This window comes from Aythya marila, assembly GCF_965140915.1.
Source record: "Aythya marila genome assembly, chromosome: 2".
NCBI lineage: Eukaryota > Metazoa > Chordata > Aves > Anseriformes > Anatidae > Aythya > Aythya marila.
The window spans coordinates 122015830-122034661 of record NC_139043.1 but is presented as its reverse complement, the minus strand read 5'-3'; the positions used below and the strand labels follow the sequence as shown (position 1 = coordinate 122034661).

The following is an 18832-nucleotide window of genomic DNA, read 5'->3' as shown; positions in this document are numbered from 1 at the left end:
ACAAGACATCACCAAAACAGCTGCGGTAGTGTGGCTACACTACCTTTCCCAGTCAAAGTAATAGTGAAATCTGTCCTTTCAGTTGCTCCAAATTAATCCCCTTCCTTTTTAAGTAACTGGGTCTGGCTTTCAGATAAAAACTGTATGAAATTTCTGTTGCTCGTGATCACAGGAATTCTCACAGAGGGAATAGTGGTTTCCAGTATGAATGGACTGACAAGTGAGGATCATGACTGCAAATAGAGAAAAAGCAGACAGCTCATACATCCATACATAGAGCATAGTACTTTAGGTACTGCCTTATGCTGAAAACGATATGGAAAATGGACAGGTTATCAGCAAAGCACTGGTCGACAGGAATATGCCATTCTCTGCAGCCTATTCAGTTCCCTATAGAATGCTATAGATACTATAGAATTCCCAGCTTCCGCTTCCACCCAACAGAAAAAAACTTATATGCTAAGCTCTGTGAAAACAATACAGAGAAAGAGGCAGTCATATAAGACACTGATGGCAATTACTCTAAAAATGAATATGAAAATTACTAATCTTCTGACTATATCCTAAGATTTTATATATATATATATATACATATACATGTATGTATATACATGTATATATATATGGGCGTGAGTGTATGTGACTACATATATAGTCATTGTTAAATGTTATTTATGTAATATTTCATTATGTTTAGGTGTAAGGAAACATTACTACTTTGATATAATGGGACAATTACATTCTTGTTCTTATGCTGTAAATCAAGATTCGAATTAATTTTTAGAGTTTGCTGGTCTATCACATAAATCCTGATAGTTACTGATGAACAAAATATCACTTCTAATTGAAAGTGTTAATAAATCAGATTTTAAACAACATAATTGTAAACATTGAATATGAATTTTAAATCACTCCCTCCTTCAGTTGTCAGATAAAAATGTAACTGAATTATTTTAGCCTATATCAACAAGTGATAGCAACTTTGAGTTCCATTTAGTCTAATAAAAAGACATGCTATTCCATCTATTTTTGGAGGTACTAGATAAATGTTACATTAAAACTAAATTATTATTTCCTACTGTCTCATGCATTTGGTGTATAGCCAAAGTCTGCTTGTAGTACTTTAATTCTCAATAACTGAATCAGACCTTGAAGAAATTTCCTATTATTAGTGAACATTCAGATTAACCTTGATCAATATGGGTCTTTTGAACTTCCACATATAGGTAGCATCAATTTCATTATTATCACTATCTTAGTACTAAAGTATCTAAGTACTGCAATTTTATATTAGTTTGCAAGACTGCAAACATGCTTTATTTAAATGCTTTACAAAACCTGATGAAATGCTAATGAAGCAAAGAATTATCCCAGGCATAAAATCAGTCATCCAAATTTAAATCCATATGCAGCACATAATTTAGTAGTCATTAATTTCCACTGAAAATCAGTATTCCCACTTAATGATACATATTTTTCAACATCTCTTCTGCATTCATTGCATCTAAAACACCTGAAAAGATATCAGTGTCCCATGATTCTTTTCTTACATCAAGTACCCCATACTCTCCTTATTCCATACTTCTGACAATGTGATTTTTTTCATGATACTCAACAAGACTTCTCAAATACTACTTTCAAAGCCGTTAGTATTTTTCTTCATTATACCATTATCTATAATGTTTCTCACAGCTTGTATCACCTTCTACAGAGAAAAATACTCTGTACCAAATGATCTTTGTCACTCAGAACTAAATCTCTTTGCTCCCATCTAGAGATCAGCCTATTTCTGCTTCTTCCTATTAAGAGAAGGGATACAATATTCTCAATACCCTCTGCAACTTGCAACAAATCTTTACTTGGTGTCCTTTACTTGGAATGCTGAATAAGGATAAATAGAAACCCAGACCCTCACAATGAAGCTGCAATGACTGCAATGACTCCATTACTTTCCCAGGAATTGCAGTAGAGGGACTCAGTCTTTGAGTTCTGTTAGTTCCAGTCCAAAGTCTGGCTAAGGGATCATTAGTATATGCTGCTTCTACTTTGAAATTGTAGTATTTGTAGCTTCCCACTGACCCCCTAGTTCTCCCCTCCCTCTCCCCCCCCCCCCCCCCAAAAAAAAAAAACACCAAACACTATGATGCGTTCATGGTTAACAATCACTCCCAACATGCATGGATAGTTAATAAATACAGCTTCTAAGAGTCCAGCGAATGACAGACTAGTTTCTTATGTGACAGGGAAGAGAATTCCGATGTAGCGAACACATGGAGGACATAGCGAAGGCATATACGCCTTTTCAAAGGGAAATTAGAGTTTCTGCATCCTTAAAAGAGGGAGCAAACTGTGTCTGCTGCAGTCAGTGTACTAGTTATAACCAAAGAGAAAAGCTACAGGGTTGACGGAGAACAGCAGGTGTTTAGGTAATTAACAGAAGCATGGCTGCAAATGCTTAACTTTCTGTGAGAAAGAGATATCTTTAAATCATGTCGAATGGACAACTTGGAAAAATGATGAACTCTTCTATGTAGCTAAAGCACATTAACAAAAAAACACACTCCTCCAGCCTTAGTCAAGCGCACTGAATCATTGGAAGGTATTTACTGCAGAGAATACAATTTTCTCTTCAAGAAATGAAGATGAATTTTGGAAGTCCTGCTATAAACAACATAGCTATTGTTTCCCTTGTGTAGCTTTCCTTTAAAAAGAAAAAATCAGATTTATCACTAAAGTGCCAGGAAGATTAACTTACAATTACCTATCATTGAAAGATAAAAGGGTTTGAAGGACCTGAATGAAGCTATACATCACAACATTACACAATGTATCCCAACCTTGTCAACATGCACTTAGCTTTATGCTTGGGAATAAAACCATGGGATTGGTAACTCATATAAATTAATCATATGCAAAAGCACCGTAAGAAACTAGTCACATAACAGTGTCTCCCATTTATTGTGCATGCTGCCACACTACAGATTGGACTTTAGAAGTCCTGCATTCTGCTCTCATAAAAAATAAAAGCTCTCCTTCAGAAATGAAAAAAATATATAACATTTCTAGGCAGAACAAAAATCCCACCTTCCACCAGGACTGCTGCTATCCTCACTGTCCCACTGCTCATTTTTACTTCTTGGTATTGGTGGCTGCAGCATCTCAGCGGCTAGTGGATCTGCATCATTCTCTTCACGACCAATCCATTCTCCAATCACACGAGGTCTGAGAAGGGGGGTATTAAAACCCGTGGTGTCCTGAAGAGAAAAATTAAAATAAAATAAAAAAGCACTGTACTTATTTTCAACTGGACATGTAAAGAGGAAAAGACAGAAAATAATGCAATTCTTTTTAAAAAAAAAAAAAAAAAAAAAGAGGCAATATGTTATATATATAAGCAGTATGTTAAAAGTATGTTAAAGATTTCTGTTAAAAAAATTCCAAGAAAAATTTGCCCACCCTGGTGCCTCAAACCTCTCCTTGCTTTTCAATATCAACTGGAGGAATCTGGTATTTATCAATTCATATTGAAAAATTACATATTTTTAATAAATGCACAATTCTTAGAACCCATATGGTGTCAGTTATGCTAAGCAACAGATGAGGTCACTTGCATAATGAACATCCCAACCAAAAGACTGTTGTAGATTAATAGCATCTCTCTTATTTGCATGATGTATAAATGCAAAACTGATAAATACATCTGCATTTGGCATTTTAAAAATAACCCTGCTGGGATTTACATAATGTATCCTTCAATTCTGAAAATGGTATTAACATTTTAATAAAATGCATTTCTGAAACTAGTACTCATATTTTTAACCACTTACTGAAAGAAGATAGCTGAAGAGGATTACTAGAACCAAGCAAAATGAAACTGAAATATTCAAAACAATAGTGGTGATTTGCTTTGAATTTATATTAGGAATATAGAATAATGAAAACAAATTGTCTCTAAAAATTGTATGTGAAAACTGTTGTGAAATGGTGAGTATTTCATTTTTCAGTGTTATGAGAAAGGTTGTTGAGAAAGGGTCAAGTACAACAGTGCAATCAAACTGAAGGGAAAAAAAAAAAAGCATTGAGCATAGATACAAAAAAATAGACATAATGAAACAATGGAGCAGAAATATTAATTTTGCTTTAATAAACTCTTCTAGTATAGCAAAGACATTTCAAATACAGTGTTCCTAATTAGGAGAGAGATACATGTAGTCTATTCCTATCTTCTAAAGACAGAAAGAAATAGGAAAACAAATCCTTTGGTGTGTTACTTAGATCAGTATCTCAGTAAATATTCCTACCATAAAACAACACTTCCCAAACAAGAAACATCTAGAAAAACTACAGGACAGTGATTAGTTATCTTAGCAACCATATTTTCCTATCCTCCTGAAAACAAACCATTTTAAAGTCTCCTACTAATTGATACAGATATGGTAAAAGCCCATTTGAAGTAGAGGTCTTTACTGAAATTAAACAAAGTAAACAAAAAACAAAAAAATGTGCAAACTGCTTTCATACAAATATATATCCCACTCTGGCTAGATGTACTCTTGCTCAGCCAAATTCCAAAAGCTTCTATCTGACAAAATAGCCCCTGGATTTGACTCACTCACTCTTGTTATTTTGTTTTCTGCAATTTGCATTGTCTGTGTGGAGTGCACACTGCACTCTCTATACTAATCTGTCCAGAGTTTTCCATCAACTGAATTTACTTTTCACACTATGCCTATTTTCTGCAAGGTATGACCACTGAAAATTAAACACAGCCGATACAGAAATCTGAGAAAAACACCATGACTTCAGTGGTTTTCGGATATCTAAACACTGATGTCTTTTTTTATTTATTTTATTTTATGTTCTTATTAATATATATTTTATGTATCTGTCTGGTGCTGTGGCATAGCCAGCTAATGTAGATGGTGGCCTCAGGTCACTTGACAGGTATAACCTGTAACAGGTGTGACTACCATCATATGCCTATGAGATAGGAAAAATTCACTGCACATAATGCCTTCATTATTGGTGTCTACAATAGTTTCTGTAAGTAATAAGTATTTGGCCCCTTCTGAAGTTTCTTTCTGTTACCCTAGCCATTTTCTCTCTTCCGTTTCTCCCTTGGATAATTTCTAATAATGAATACATAATTAAAAAAAAAAAAAAAAAAGAAAAGAAATGAAAAGAAAAGAAAAGAAAAGGTTTGTGCTAGTTTAACTTTGCAACAACTGGCAGTGTCAATCTTGTTAGAAGCTGTAAGTTACCTAAGCAAAAAAAGGAAGAACAGCTAAAAATTGGCCTTTTTTCAGTACTGCAACTTTTTCCAGACACTGTACACTGCACCACCAGAATGTGAATAAGTAAACCGTGAATGCGGTGTCTGTCCTTGTTATGCTGATTTCTTCTCTAGACATTTCATGGATTAAAGTAGTACTTTCATACTCTGCTTAACAGAAATGTAATTTACATTACATAGTCATGCTTTGCCTCACTTTATTACCTTGCTTCCATTTTTGAATCTTGTTAATTAGTGCACCACAGTTTCAGTGACCTAATTTATTTTCCTCCTTTCAACTACATAAGCAACCACAGTGAAAACAGAAAATGGGGAATCAGAGACAGCTCTATTGAGAACACTGAGGCGTTTGTTTGGCACCTTATTTCAAAAGCTTTAATCAATTTAGATGAAGCATTCTGTTCCCAGTCAAGTTTTTATTCTTTTTTGTTTGTTTGTTTGTTTAATATAAACCTTAGAATCTTAACTGATTTCCAATTTTTATTCCCCCATAAAGAGATTGGTAGTGACATTGGTGTGCACCATTGTCTTATGGTTCTGTCCAGTGTCATCCACTTAGCATCCCTATCAGTAGCTACCAACTTGACAGCCTCAAGCTTACTTGATGTGGAAATAAGGAGACAGGAAGACTGGAGGAAAGCTAAGTCTCATCTAACATTGACTTGAGATGTGTTTGTGATATGCAGCCCCTATGAGGGAGCATATCAATATCTGTGTACCCATTTGCTTAAGCATAACTTTAAAAGCTCTGTATTTCTAATTGCCTATATGGATTTTGAGAAAACCTCCACAGTGAGGGAAACTTTGGTGTGAGCAGACTTCTTTTTTTTTTTTTTTGATGACGTAGAGTAGTTGTTAAATATAACCTGTACTATTTGTAGTAATACTACTCAGAAGAAAGCATACCCTAGACACAGCACAGAAAAATAAAAATAAATGAATAACTCTTGGAAAATATTTGTAAAGCTTTTAGAGAATTAAAAGCCAGAAGATGAATAAACCTTGCCTTATGCCCCTTTAAATAGTTTTATAATGTCATTATTTTAGTCAGTCTCTGACTGGCAAGATGAAAAGGTGTGAGTCCTTATTTTCCACGGTCTGACTCAGAACTATTGCTGAAATGGGAACAATTATACAAATTTGAAACATACTGCATGAAATACACACTGTAGCATCCTGGCTGAATTTTACCTCAATGTACCTTACAATGCAGACATGTTACAACGCAACACATACTACAATTTACTATGTGATTTACAGAGAAGTAGGGTCTTCTAGAGTCCTCACAGACCTGGGGAAAACACAAACTCATAGTGAACTCAATGCATTTTTCAAGAATGTTTTAACCAAATTAGAATTTCACAGAAAGGGTAAAATTCTAGCTCAATTTCTTTATCTGTTTACAGAAAATTCTTGGCATTTATGAGGATCTTTGAAAAATGCACCCTTCATGCGTTGTTTCTGTTCAGCAGTAAAGAAGGTGAGTTGATTCAGAAATTTGTAACATATTAACTCTATACTTTAGCCCTAAAATCTGTGAGTCACAAGACATCCCTTCTAATTTTCTTTCCTTACACACTGTACTTGCAGTGTCAGTTGCTGATTTTATACAGCTTCCCCAGCCTAGAGTAAGAAGTGGGCTGAATCATCAAGAGAAATGAAACCAAACTGAAAATCTGAAATAAATGAAATGCAGGAGGAGGAAATCTATACAATAAATCTGGTTTAAATGCAGTAGTTTTAGGGATTTTTTATGCAATTATGCCAATAAAATTCTGAAATTTTATTAGACTCTATCAAACTGAAAGCTTCCGATGCGACTGAAAGACTAAGTCTGCCCATGTTTTCTCTACTTTTATCTTGGTCTAAAACCCTGAGTACTGGCACAAAGGTAATATAGCAGGTATTTGATGTGAGTCTATTTAAATGAAATGCCCTTACAGAGCAGTGATTGCAATTCAGAGCAAACTAGTTTTCCAAAATCAAATGTTTGGGTAACTAAGCAACAAACAAATTAACTGGATTACTTGGAGGAGGAGTTACATCATCCAGACATATTGATCAAGTACTCACCTGACAAAAGTGGCTAAAGGCTATTGCAGCCAGAATGAAATTATTTTTACAAAAAACATATCCTTGAATGTTAACAAAGATAAACATACACTAGCTTTCTCTGTTTTCTCTTGGCTCATAATTTAAACCACAGATTAAAGAGGATTATGGGCTCTTTCCCAATTGGCAAGGATGCTCTCAACTGTCAGAAAAATAAAGCAAGGAAAAGCATATAGAGTAATTTATTATGATGCTTAATTTTATGCCTCTCTTGATGTCTAACTAATGCCAACAGTATAAAAGAATCCAATACCAAGTTTGGGACCTACCACATGCACCTGAAGGGTTATATGATTAATCCAAAATCCAGGTATGAATGTGGTTTTAAAAATGATTCCTTGCTGCTGCAGCCCAGATAAGGAAGCTGTAGTATCAGCATGTACTTCTGGGAAGGGAATTACAATGAACTTGGCTACATTTATACCCAAAATATAAACATTGATTAGGAACATGCTCAGTTGAGATCAAACTAAATTGTATATACTGTGAAACCATTATCAGGCAGTCCTTGGTTGATTCTGGCCCAAGCCAAATAACACTCTTACAAACATGTCACAAGAAACTTTGGGGATTAATAGGTGCAAGGGATCATTCCTAGGGGGAAGGCTGCTTGTAGCTGCCCTGTTGGAGGACAGAGGGCTTAACAACATGAACCTGGGCTGCTTCCTTTCACAGAATGGTCCTTGCCATGCTTAACTTCTTCATACAGGTGCAGCCTTTACGTTCATTCAAAATCCTTAAGGGGCAAAACAAGAGTACTGAAGTTCACTTAAGCCCATGGAGACAGAAAGTATTTTCAGTAAATCTATCCTGTAAGCCAGTTGAGCAGGGCTGCACAAAGGAAGTATGTTAAGAGTTTTGTATTTAAAATTTTTTATTTTCCAAGTAATTTTTGATTTCAAGAGCATTCACATCACCTGTCCTCAGATGTTTAACAGATGTTAAAGCAGATGTAATATTGTAAAGTTGTTGTAAAGGTCAGACAGTGTGCGCTATTCACTGCATGTAACATTATATCAAGTTTTATACAAAAATATTTCCAATTTTAAATTCGAAAAAATAAATTATATGGTGATGAAAGGAAAATTAACTCTTCACTCAGAGTACATCCTGAAGAAATTTACCGATGATGTTCCCCACCTCAACCTTCACACTTTTTTGAGAAATAATCTATCACCTTGGAAAAAAAAAAAAAAAATCCAACAGAATTTTCTCTTTATAAGTGGAGAAGTATGTGATAACAGGCTCTAGTCCTCCCCCATCCCCCACGCTCTCAAAGCAGCTTTTCATATTTCTTTCAACAAAGCTAAATTAATATGACTTCTTTGTTAGTACTTTTAAATAAAAGGGTTGTAAAGGAAAGGCTTTGCTAGATGTTTTTCTCATCACTTCTGAGCACAATTAAGTTAATGGTGGGAAGGAAACTTAAGTTTCCTTTTATATTTTTAATATGAGCAATGGGATAGAGCAAGATCAAGGCCAAAATGATAAATAAAGGCCATGGTTTTGAAATGGCAGCTTCACATGCACATGATTGCATGGTAACAGTGATCAACGTTGTCTCACTGGCCCTTCCTGCAGAACCCAGGGGAGCTATTTCATATGCATTTGTGTCAAAAAGGATTGTACTCTCATCTTACCAGGAGAAGACATTTTAAAAATTGTATCTTATATCAGGAAATATTCCTGTGCCTTATATGTTTTTTGATCTTACCTCCCTGACAGTAGTAGTTTCTGACACCAAGAACACAACCTATTATTCTCAGCACTGTACATGTCCTGCTGTCCAGTGGTGAGAATAGGAAAGGAAAATGTGTTCTGTTTCCTTTGGAACATTGATAAATCAGCTGGATTACTCTTTCAGCATAGAGTTCATTACAGTTAAAATTAAAATTCACTGTGTAGCGTATCAAAATAGTCAAAACAGAAGAGATTATTGTATGGAGAATTCAGCAAGAAATTGAAGACTGATCTTTATGGCCTGTGAATTCGTGATCAGATCAGAAAATATTCCTAAATATTTTCTCAAATCATATCTGACAGTGAGAAAGTCACCCAATCATATGACTTTGTGAATTAAAGATACTCAAAACTTAATATTTCCAAAAGAACACCATTAAAGTAACACAACAGACATTAAGCAAAGATGGTATATTAAGATCAAAAGCATTTTCGTGGCCTCATTAAGAGTCCCTTAAATCTCAGTGAGATTTTTTTTTTCCATAATTAACAGCCCATCCTGGATCAAGCTCTTAATGCATCAACATATGCAGTACTTACCCATATAGCTTTCCATACCCCAGCTTCCTTTGAACCCAAAAGAACTGAAGAGTATGTACCTGGACAGGCATAAGTAGTTCTCATTGCCTAAAATTATCACAATCAGCTGCCTGTTCATCAGGCATACACTAAATCTTACCTTATCAAGTTCATCAGAAATAGCAATGCCTGAAAAAAACAACATTAAAAAAGTAAAAAATTAGAAACATCCTTTCTAGAAATGCATTTCACTGCAATAAATAAGTAAGTTAACTCTGAAAAGTTTCCATATTATTCTGTACCACTCACTCGATGTATCATATTTTGCTGCATTAGTGAAATCGCCTAGAAACAATACGCTCTTAACTTTCTTCAGCTGCAATGTTGTCAAAATGAATTATCAAAAAACTATGGAAATGGATACAGTAGAGGTGCTAGTAAAGCTTAAGTATACTTCTACCTGCTTTCTAAATTTAAAACATCAATTTAGTATTTAAATATGGGCACGTTATTAAGCAAATCTCATCCTGACCAGAATACATAGTATTATGATACAATTACAGGGGCAAAGGGGCATGACCCTTCTCTCTTTTTCCATGGTTCAACATAAAGGTGTTTCTATGAAAACCAAAGGAATTTAAAGAGAGTAAAATCTCATAAAATTTCACAATCCAATGCAAAAGTTTTTCATGACTCATGCCTTTCTGCATGAGCCTTTCCTGTGTTTGCTTTCATTATGTCAGAAAACTCTCTTAACTATGACTGTCCTGTAGCAAATTAGATATGCACAGCTGGTCTCAGAATTTATGACATATCTACCTCTCAGTCACATCAAGAGGTGAGATCAACTAATCACACATTTAATACCATCACATTGAAAATTCAGATTTATTGAAAGCAAAGCATTTCCCAGGTTCCCGTGAGGTTTGATAAGAAAAATTATCAGCATAGAACTTCCATTCAAAAACCAAAGAAAAGCATCTCCAGGTAGTCAAAATAGAGGGGAAGTACCCATGCATAAAAAGAACATGTACTTAATAGTTGTTTTCTAATTCATATTGAGTAATCAAGACATCTTCTAAGGAACACAACTGGTGATATATTGCAAAATATGCAGTTTCAGCTGAACAGAATTATTCTTTCTAAAATCGCACTAAAGATTGCAACATTAAAAGCTTATTTCCATAACATTTTTATTCATCACTATTTGGTATACCTTAACTATATGAATTTTGCTTTTATTACTGTAGGTTTAATCATTAACTCCACATTACTAATTCTGAGTTCAGATGACTTCCTTATATTGATTTTTGTTTTAAATACAGTGAACTGTTTACAGAATTGCAATTAGTATTTTAAGACCTGATCAACCCATAAGAAATATGTAAAGAGTTAACAGAATACTGTCAATCATTCCATGACGATAAAGGAGATATGAAGTAGATAAAGTAGATTACGTTGAACAAGATCCATTTTGTCTAACTGTTCCACCCCTCACAGCTATTCGTATGTTTCAAGAACTTGAGTTTTTTATTTAGGCCAGACACTACACTAACGTCCATACAGTATAATCAGCAGGTTGCACCAACCTGAATCATTCAAGAGAACTTTAATGTGTTATAAAATCTATTTTCTTCAATCCCCAAAACTGTATGGGCACTTAGAGAGCAGATAAATATTTTCTTGGAGGTAGCAAAAAAATGTAATTCAAAATTCTCTTTATATCAGCCCTGAAAACTTGATTCCCATCAACAAGCTCTCCATCACATTTGGCTTATTTTGCACAACCACGGTCAATTCATTTTACAACCACAATGCTTTCTCCAAACATACAAACTTCTCAGCAAGTTCCTATAATTTTAATACAGTTCATTTTGTTTTGATTTGAGTTTATTTCCTCAAATTACAGCCCTTTTCACGTGCTTTCACAGAGGATGATGTTCTGTGAATTGGTCTTTGAAACCTGGGAGTAAACCGAGAAAAGAAGCAGATTCATTGCAGAGCATAGAACGGATGCTAGAATTTAAACTATGAATAAATAGGAGCAATTTTTCCCTGTGCTGACTTACTGATTAAGTATTTTTATTTTCATGTATGGCAAAGGAAACTACAAAAGGTAACCATGTCATTTGCAAGACTCCTTACAAAAAAAAAAAAAAAAAAAAAAAAGACAAATGCTTTCACTACTCAACTGCCTATCTTGCTAATCAAAGATCATTACTGGAAGTACTGAATGACAAATTGGAAAAAAATGCATGCACAACTATGTGCCCCACCCAAAAAGATCTATTAGCTTCTCTGACTGTTACATGTAAACACATAAAGTGAGAAACATCCAAAGTTTTTACTCTGAATTTAGAGGATAGAGTAAGCTTGGTAATTCAACTTACCAAAACACCTCAAGTTTCCTCTCTTCTAAATTGCAGGCACTACCTTGATAGCAAAACAAAATATATTTCTCAGATAAAAGAGTAGATGTATAGCAGTATCTGAGGGCATCTTACCAAAATAAGATTTTAAAAATTTAGAAATCTTATCTCTGCAATCATGTAACCAAACCTGAAAAACCTTTTCCTCTCTCTCTTTGATGTGGAATCAATAGAAAATAAAAAGGATAGGAGGTAGGATTTACCATACTGCCAGTCATAAAGATTTTTATGTCATGGCTTAAGCCCCATTAATATTAACAGAACTCTTAATTACTGGTAAAACAACTCAACTAGCAGAGACCAGAATAAATTAAGCCATAAAAGGTAGGTTTAAAACAGCTGCTCATTTTTTCCCCAAGATTTTACTGCGTTAGTGTATGCCCACTCTTACAAATTTTCTTTTGTAGTTGCCAAACTAACAAAATGTGATTGCTGAAATTGAGGAACAGCACTCCTCCTGTGTGCAGCAGACAGAAAATCATAAGAGTGAGGTGATTTTTTGGGTGCATGTGGAATAATAGAGGCTCCAGTTTTCATACTGTGGTTCTTCAAGTAAAAACCTGGAATGACTGTAAAAAATAATATAATCTGAGGATGAAAGACAGAATTAATCTCATTGTATATACTACCACAATATCAAAAAGGAAAACAGTTTAATCCAGAATCGTGGAAAAAGCAACTAGAGTAATTGATATTCATAATTATCATACAAGAGTATTTAGGATTTCTATTACTCTCTTAACTCGTAGCACACTTGACTTTTTGGTAGTCATATAGGTTACTGTCAGTTACACTATTTTCAAGCAGTACAGTGACAACTTCAAAAAACATTAATTTCTACAAAATAACAGTAACAATGTTTGCTGTCTCTGATACCTATAATTACTAATATCTTGAGATCAGAGTTTTGCAAACAACACTCTTTCCACTTTATTTTGTATATCTGACAACAAATAATTGGTTATGTTCTCTGTACCTGGTATAGTTATTTCCGTTGTTTCTATGTGGCTTTTATGCAACAGAAAAGAGAAATACTTTTAATATAGTCTAAATAGGAAAATGTAATTATAAATATCACAGAATGCTAGAGACAAAGGGTCAGCATATTCCATGAGAAGGGGCCGTTTCTCATAACAACTTAATCCAAATCACCAAAAAACTCTAATACCAGAGAGACTGGCATACCCAGTTTGTTCAAGCTTGAATCCAATAGCTTTGTACGAATATAAGTTATTAGGAACAAATGTTTCTGACTTCCTTCAATTTAAAGCATTTAAAGCCTGACTCTACGTGATGCTGAATGTAGAGAATGGAAGTTTTAGGGCTGCTTCATCATTGCTCTGCCTAAAGCCACTGACTGAGCAGTGGATAAGAAGGGGACTGTTGAAAAAGTTCTTCTCCCTTTGTTGGGGAAAGTCTTCTTATGTCAAAGGCAAACCCTTCAGAAATAAAGGAGTGTACTTTACCCTTTCTTTCCAAGCAGCTGTTTCTCACAGACAACATTTGCTACAGTTTTATATCATACTGTGATTGACAACTACACAATAGTCCCACCATTTTCACTTTATGCAATGAAAAAGTGCAGTACTCTGATTAAAGTGGTGAGAGCTTTGCTTGCCACCATCAGCTTAGGTTCACAGGCATGGTTTACAGTGGGAATTAGTTAGCTATCTGTCTGCCAATTTTATATCTGTAAAAATCCTCCCTTTGGTAATTAATTAAGGGTGTTGAATTTTGATCAGGCTTCACAAGGACATAGCCCACTTGGCTGTCCAGTGAATTACACAGACAGATTCAGGGCACTTGTTTCTACTTTTGAATGTAATGACTCTCTGTGCTACGAGGGTGCTGGAACAACAAAGTAATTGGTCTGAACATGATTTCACAGTCCTTCAGAAATGCTCCACAGCCACAACCCCTGCCACCTCCGATCAGCAGCAAATCTGGAGTGGGGCTGTTCATGCTGGCACAGCCAGTCTTAACTGAAACACTTTCATCTTGTCAATAGCATAGTTTTTGAAAATAAATGGAAAAACAAGGTACCTTCTGATTGCAAGAAAGTTCTGGCACAATAGGATTAAAGGAAACACATCTACAAGCCAATGTAATATAATAATGCAACTTTATATTTATACTTTAGTATTATCATGCCTGCATTAAGCAGATTCCCCAAAAACATATCACATTGTATTAACCCTGCAACTTACATGTTTTGTTTGTTTTTTGTACCTAAAATATTAGACTGGTTGATTATCATGCCTTTAAAAAACAAACAAACAAAAAAGCCAATAAAACCAAAAAATAGCAACAAACATGGTTTATTAAATTGACCATACAAGTACAAAACTCTTCTTTGTTCTTTCACAAATATCTTAGGTTTCTGTTCCCAATCTTCCACCCCTATGGAAGACATTTGAAACAGCAGAACAGTAAAAATGGAGAAGTGAAAGTGATCATTAAAGCACATTCTTTGATGAAAATGCCACCTCTCAAATGTATCTGCACCATGTTATAATGATTTTTTTTTTTCCAGTTTGTAAAGGGTATCTTCCACAATGAAGACCTTCTTCCTGGGACATCCTGCTTAATTTCTAGTTTATCAGGAATTAACTTTATTTCAAAAACAAAAGAAAACATAAAACACATCGTTAATAATTCTATGAACCTTAAAAATGCCTAGCTCTTTCATATGCAGTTCTTAGCAGAACAGTTTCACTTGCTGCTGCTCCCCTGTAACAAATACAACTAATGAAGTACATAATGAAGTACAGAATGTCTCTGTGGTATTATTCCTCTTTGGAAAGTGATTTTAAGACTTTGATGTTCAAAGTTCAATAACGTAAAATTCATTTTCAAAACAGTAGGTACTGTATGAGTTCGGGTCTTTTTGAAATGGCAAGTCTTAAATTACCTTCCTGTTGTATTATTCCTAAGAAGCTTTATACTAGTTCAAATTCTTGCAATATCTTCATATTCTATACATACCTGAAACTATAGAACAGGTATTCCAATGAGAATAAAAGTTGTGAAAATTTAGAGACATCTACCATTTTTGTTTTTATTTGTGCTCCTTAAATAACTACAGGAAGAAATAACACAATAAAAATGAGCTGTTTGTTGTTTTTTGTGTTTTTTTTTTTTTTTTTTTTTTTTTAAAGACACATATTTTCCAAATGCACAATGCATTCCTAGTCAGAAGAAAATAAAATGTTACTACTTTAATTTATGTTAGAATACCATCATTCTGCCCAGTGGGAGTTACAAATAGGTTATGTATTTTCCTAAACATCCAGAAGATGGCCACAGAGCTCCCAACAGCCAGTTTTCCTACATAGCAAACAAAGAATTCTGGTTTTGACATACAGAGTTTGGAACTAAGACCTCCTAAGGCAATCCTGACTAACTTTAGAAAACTCGTTCTTATGATTGGTTTAGGCCAGGGAACTTGTAGATAGCTGAACTGTCCAACTCATAGTGCATTACAGGTTCTGTAATACACTCCATTATTATTCTACCATTATTAATACTGCGGCTTTGAGCATGAACACAGGAATACATATCACCATATATCAACTGACCAGCAGTTAACTCCCATTCACAGCAAATCGGGAGAAGCATATGTTCCCTTGCTGGTGGGTCAATTCATCTCAGCTGTACATTCGTTTCCCACAGCAAAACTTCATGCACCAGACAGTTGCCATACTGCTGTTGGCAGGATAGCAAATTACTCATTTACTGCTCCTGTGCCTTTTTGCATCAAGTAGTTAAGGTATATTGAGATTTCCTATTTCACAGCATCCTTGGATTAAAAAGGACAGAAAATGGTTGCTCTGGTTGCAGCAAACAAAACATTTCCCCCCTGATTTGGAAAACGTACACAGGAACCAAACCAGCTCAGACTCTTCTATGTAGGAATATTGTAATAGATATAGATTTGCCATTGAGTGACATAATTGACATTCTTATATTATTTACATACCCTGAGTCACTTTACAGCTTTCAAAATAAGCCCTATTTCCTCCAGTAATAATTCAGTAATTTTTTATTGCCAGTGATGCCACATATCACTATATTATTAAGCAATTATTCATAAAATTATCAATGTATTATTAAGAAACTATGCATAAAATTTCTGTCAGTGTATCCATATTGAGTGAGGACAAAATGCCTTTCAACATCTAGCCATACATGAAAAAGGAAAACAGTGTCATCTACACGGCACCAAATACTAGCAAAGCAGCACACTATACGTTAGTACAGTCGTCATCTAGGAAAGATGGGTTTAAACTCTCTTCCCAATGGCAACTTAAATAATAATAATAATAATAATAAAATCCTCAGGAAAAGAATTTGTGCCCCAGGCATGCAGCATTGTTATATCCAAATTCCTGAATGGTTCCAATGGAGAATACAAATTTCAGGATTAGAGAGCAACGAATCAGTAAATGAATCAGTAAAACAAACAAAATACAAAGAAAGTATCAAATATTATGTCCCAGACACTTTTCTAAACCAAGGTCACATCAGAAGAGAATAATCAGAGAAAGGTGTATACTGCAGTAGGTTAGTTAAAGTGAGTAGCCCAAAACAGCCAGCAGCCAAGGACAGAGCCCACCTTCCTACTACCCCATGAATGCCAACCACTTTTATCTAAGGATTAGAAAGTAACACATCTGAAATGGCAGTCACACAAGTCCCAGTTCCACAATAGCATTAGGGATTTTTTTTTTTTTTTTTTTACCAAGTCAAATACTGTTGCAGAAAAGGCACTATAACTCAGGAAGAGACTCTATTCCTGAAGCTTACAGCACATTGGATCAGAATGGCAAATACCTCAACAAAGGTAATTAAAAATTTAACATCTGTAGGAAAAAAGATACTTATAACTGAAGTCATGGTGATCTCCATGCCACATAAGCCCTATTTTATAAATGAATAGAAATAATTATGTTCACATTCTTCCTGTTTCAATCTCAAAAAAACATCATTATTTTCTATTATTATTCATAGATCACACTAAAAGCAAAAGGATTTTATAAGCAAAAGCAGTATTGGATAACAGCTGCAGTACTGAGATAAAATTATCTTCCTTAAAGGTTTGATTGAGCTTATCTAAAAATGTCGATCTCAAAATAAATCACAAACATTGATCTCACACAAGGATAACATGATTTTAAAGTTCAGCCTGAACAGAAGAAAGAAAAAAGCCTCTACAGAATACTGATGACTAGCTTTTTGGTTCAATTAAGAGAACATATTTACAGCTAGATTCTCAACTGACTGGTTAAGTCATTTTACAGACTAAAGTGTATTTCAGACCAACAGCTATGCATGACTGAAAAATAAATAAATAAATAAAGTATTAAGTCTTAAAACAATGCCACCTGTAAGATGTGACTGATAAAAGTCTAGTAAGATGTCATGCAAGCTGCATTCATAGTTGTATCATTGTCAGAAATATCTCGTTTCAATGGGAAACTTTAGAGGTCTCTGATACATGTTACTGGCATTCCATTAAAGTACATCTTCCATAAGTAGTCTGTAAATCATTAATAACTTTCTACAGTGTAGAATCTTACTAGTAAAAACCCATCCTAATGTGTTTCAGAGACTGCTAAACACACTGAAATAGTTCATGGTGTATATCCATCTTCTCACATCCCACGTACTCACAGGTTCATCCATAAACAGAACATATTTTAGTAGTTTGCTAACATATTCTGATCATTTTTTTGAACTAGTTGTACTGTTATTATGAGAGTTTTACTCTTGTTGCTTATCCTCCTCCCCATAAGATCACACTTGTCTTTCTTAGGCTATATATAAAAAGCAGCTGATTCTCTAACATTATAAGAAGTAACAGTCTGAGATACTCTGGAGGGATTCAGAGCTCTTTCATTCTTGGAGATATTCAAAAGACATCTAGATGTGGTCCTGGTAAACTAGCTCTAGGCAGGCCTGCTTGAGCAGGGGCTTGGACCAGATGACCTCCAGAGGTCCCTTCCAACCTCAACCATTCAGTGATTCTACAATTCTTTATGGTCCTCTTGCAACAATATTTCCTACTAGATTGTTGGAGGCTTTCTAATGTATTGATTCATTGTTGATTACTCCTCTTCCAAACTAAGAAATACAGACTACTTCTTTTTTCTATTGTCTATAGCTAGGTACCATTATTTTGGGGGTTCCCTCAGACTGAGTTGGATGGATTCCCAAATAGCTTTGGTTAATGTTAACTTACTACCCTTCTTCTGACCTTAGAACACCTATTGAATTCAAAGCATGTTTGTTTCTTCCCTCCTAATTATATACACCTGGATTCAACAAGAATCCAAACATTACTAACAAACCATTGGTTAACTCTGTTAAAAGTTTATGTGTAATTATGAAAACATACCCATCCCACAGTAGAATCCATTAAATGTCATGTAATGCTGTTACCATGTGTAATTGGAAATGTCCAATATGCACTCAAGTCCTTAGTTGTTCATCTACAAGATGCAAAGGTACTCACAAAGCAGTCAGACTTCATGCCTGCTTTGAAGTAAACTCTTGCTTATTTAGTCCTTATTTCCCCCCACTCATAACATACATTATTCACTGTATTCCATCTCTTATTATGCATCTTTCCAACCTTAGAGTGGGGATTAAGAGGTCTATTTATGAGAAAGATCCTCACCTATGCAGGAGAGACTCTGTTTCCAACTCTGGCCTGTTTTCTTTTTAAAAAGAGCATACA

At 34.7% G+C, this 18832-nt stretch overlaps 1 protein-coding gene across 1 annotated transcript in view; it reads right to left on the bottom strand.

Moving 5' to 3' along the window:
* LOC309874184 (uncharacterized protein C8orf34 homolog) overlaps positions 1-18832 on the bottom strand; it is a 170269-nt gene that overhangs the window by 101702 nt on the left and 49735 nt on the right. Inside the window, exons 5-6 of the mRNA XM_082752128.1 lie at positions 9825-9853; positions 3085-3254 (exon numbers count right to left, since the gene is read on the bottom strand). Of these exons, the coding sequence (XP_082608254.1) occupies positions 3085-3254; positions 9825-9853 (199 nt within the window). The remainder of the gene's footprint in view (positions 1-3084; positions 3255-9824; positions 9854-18832) is intronic.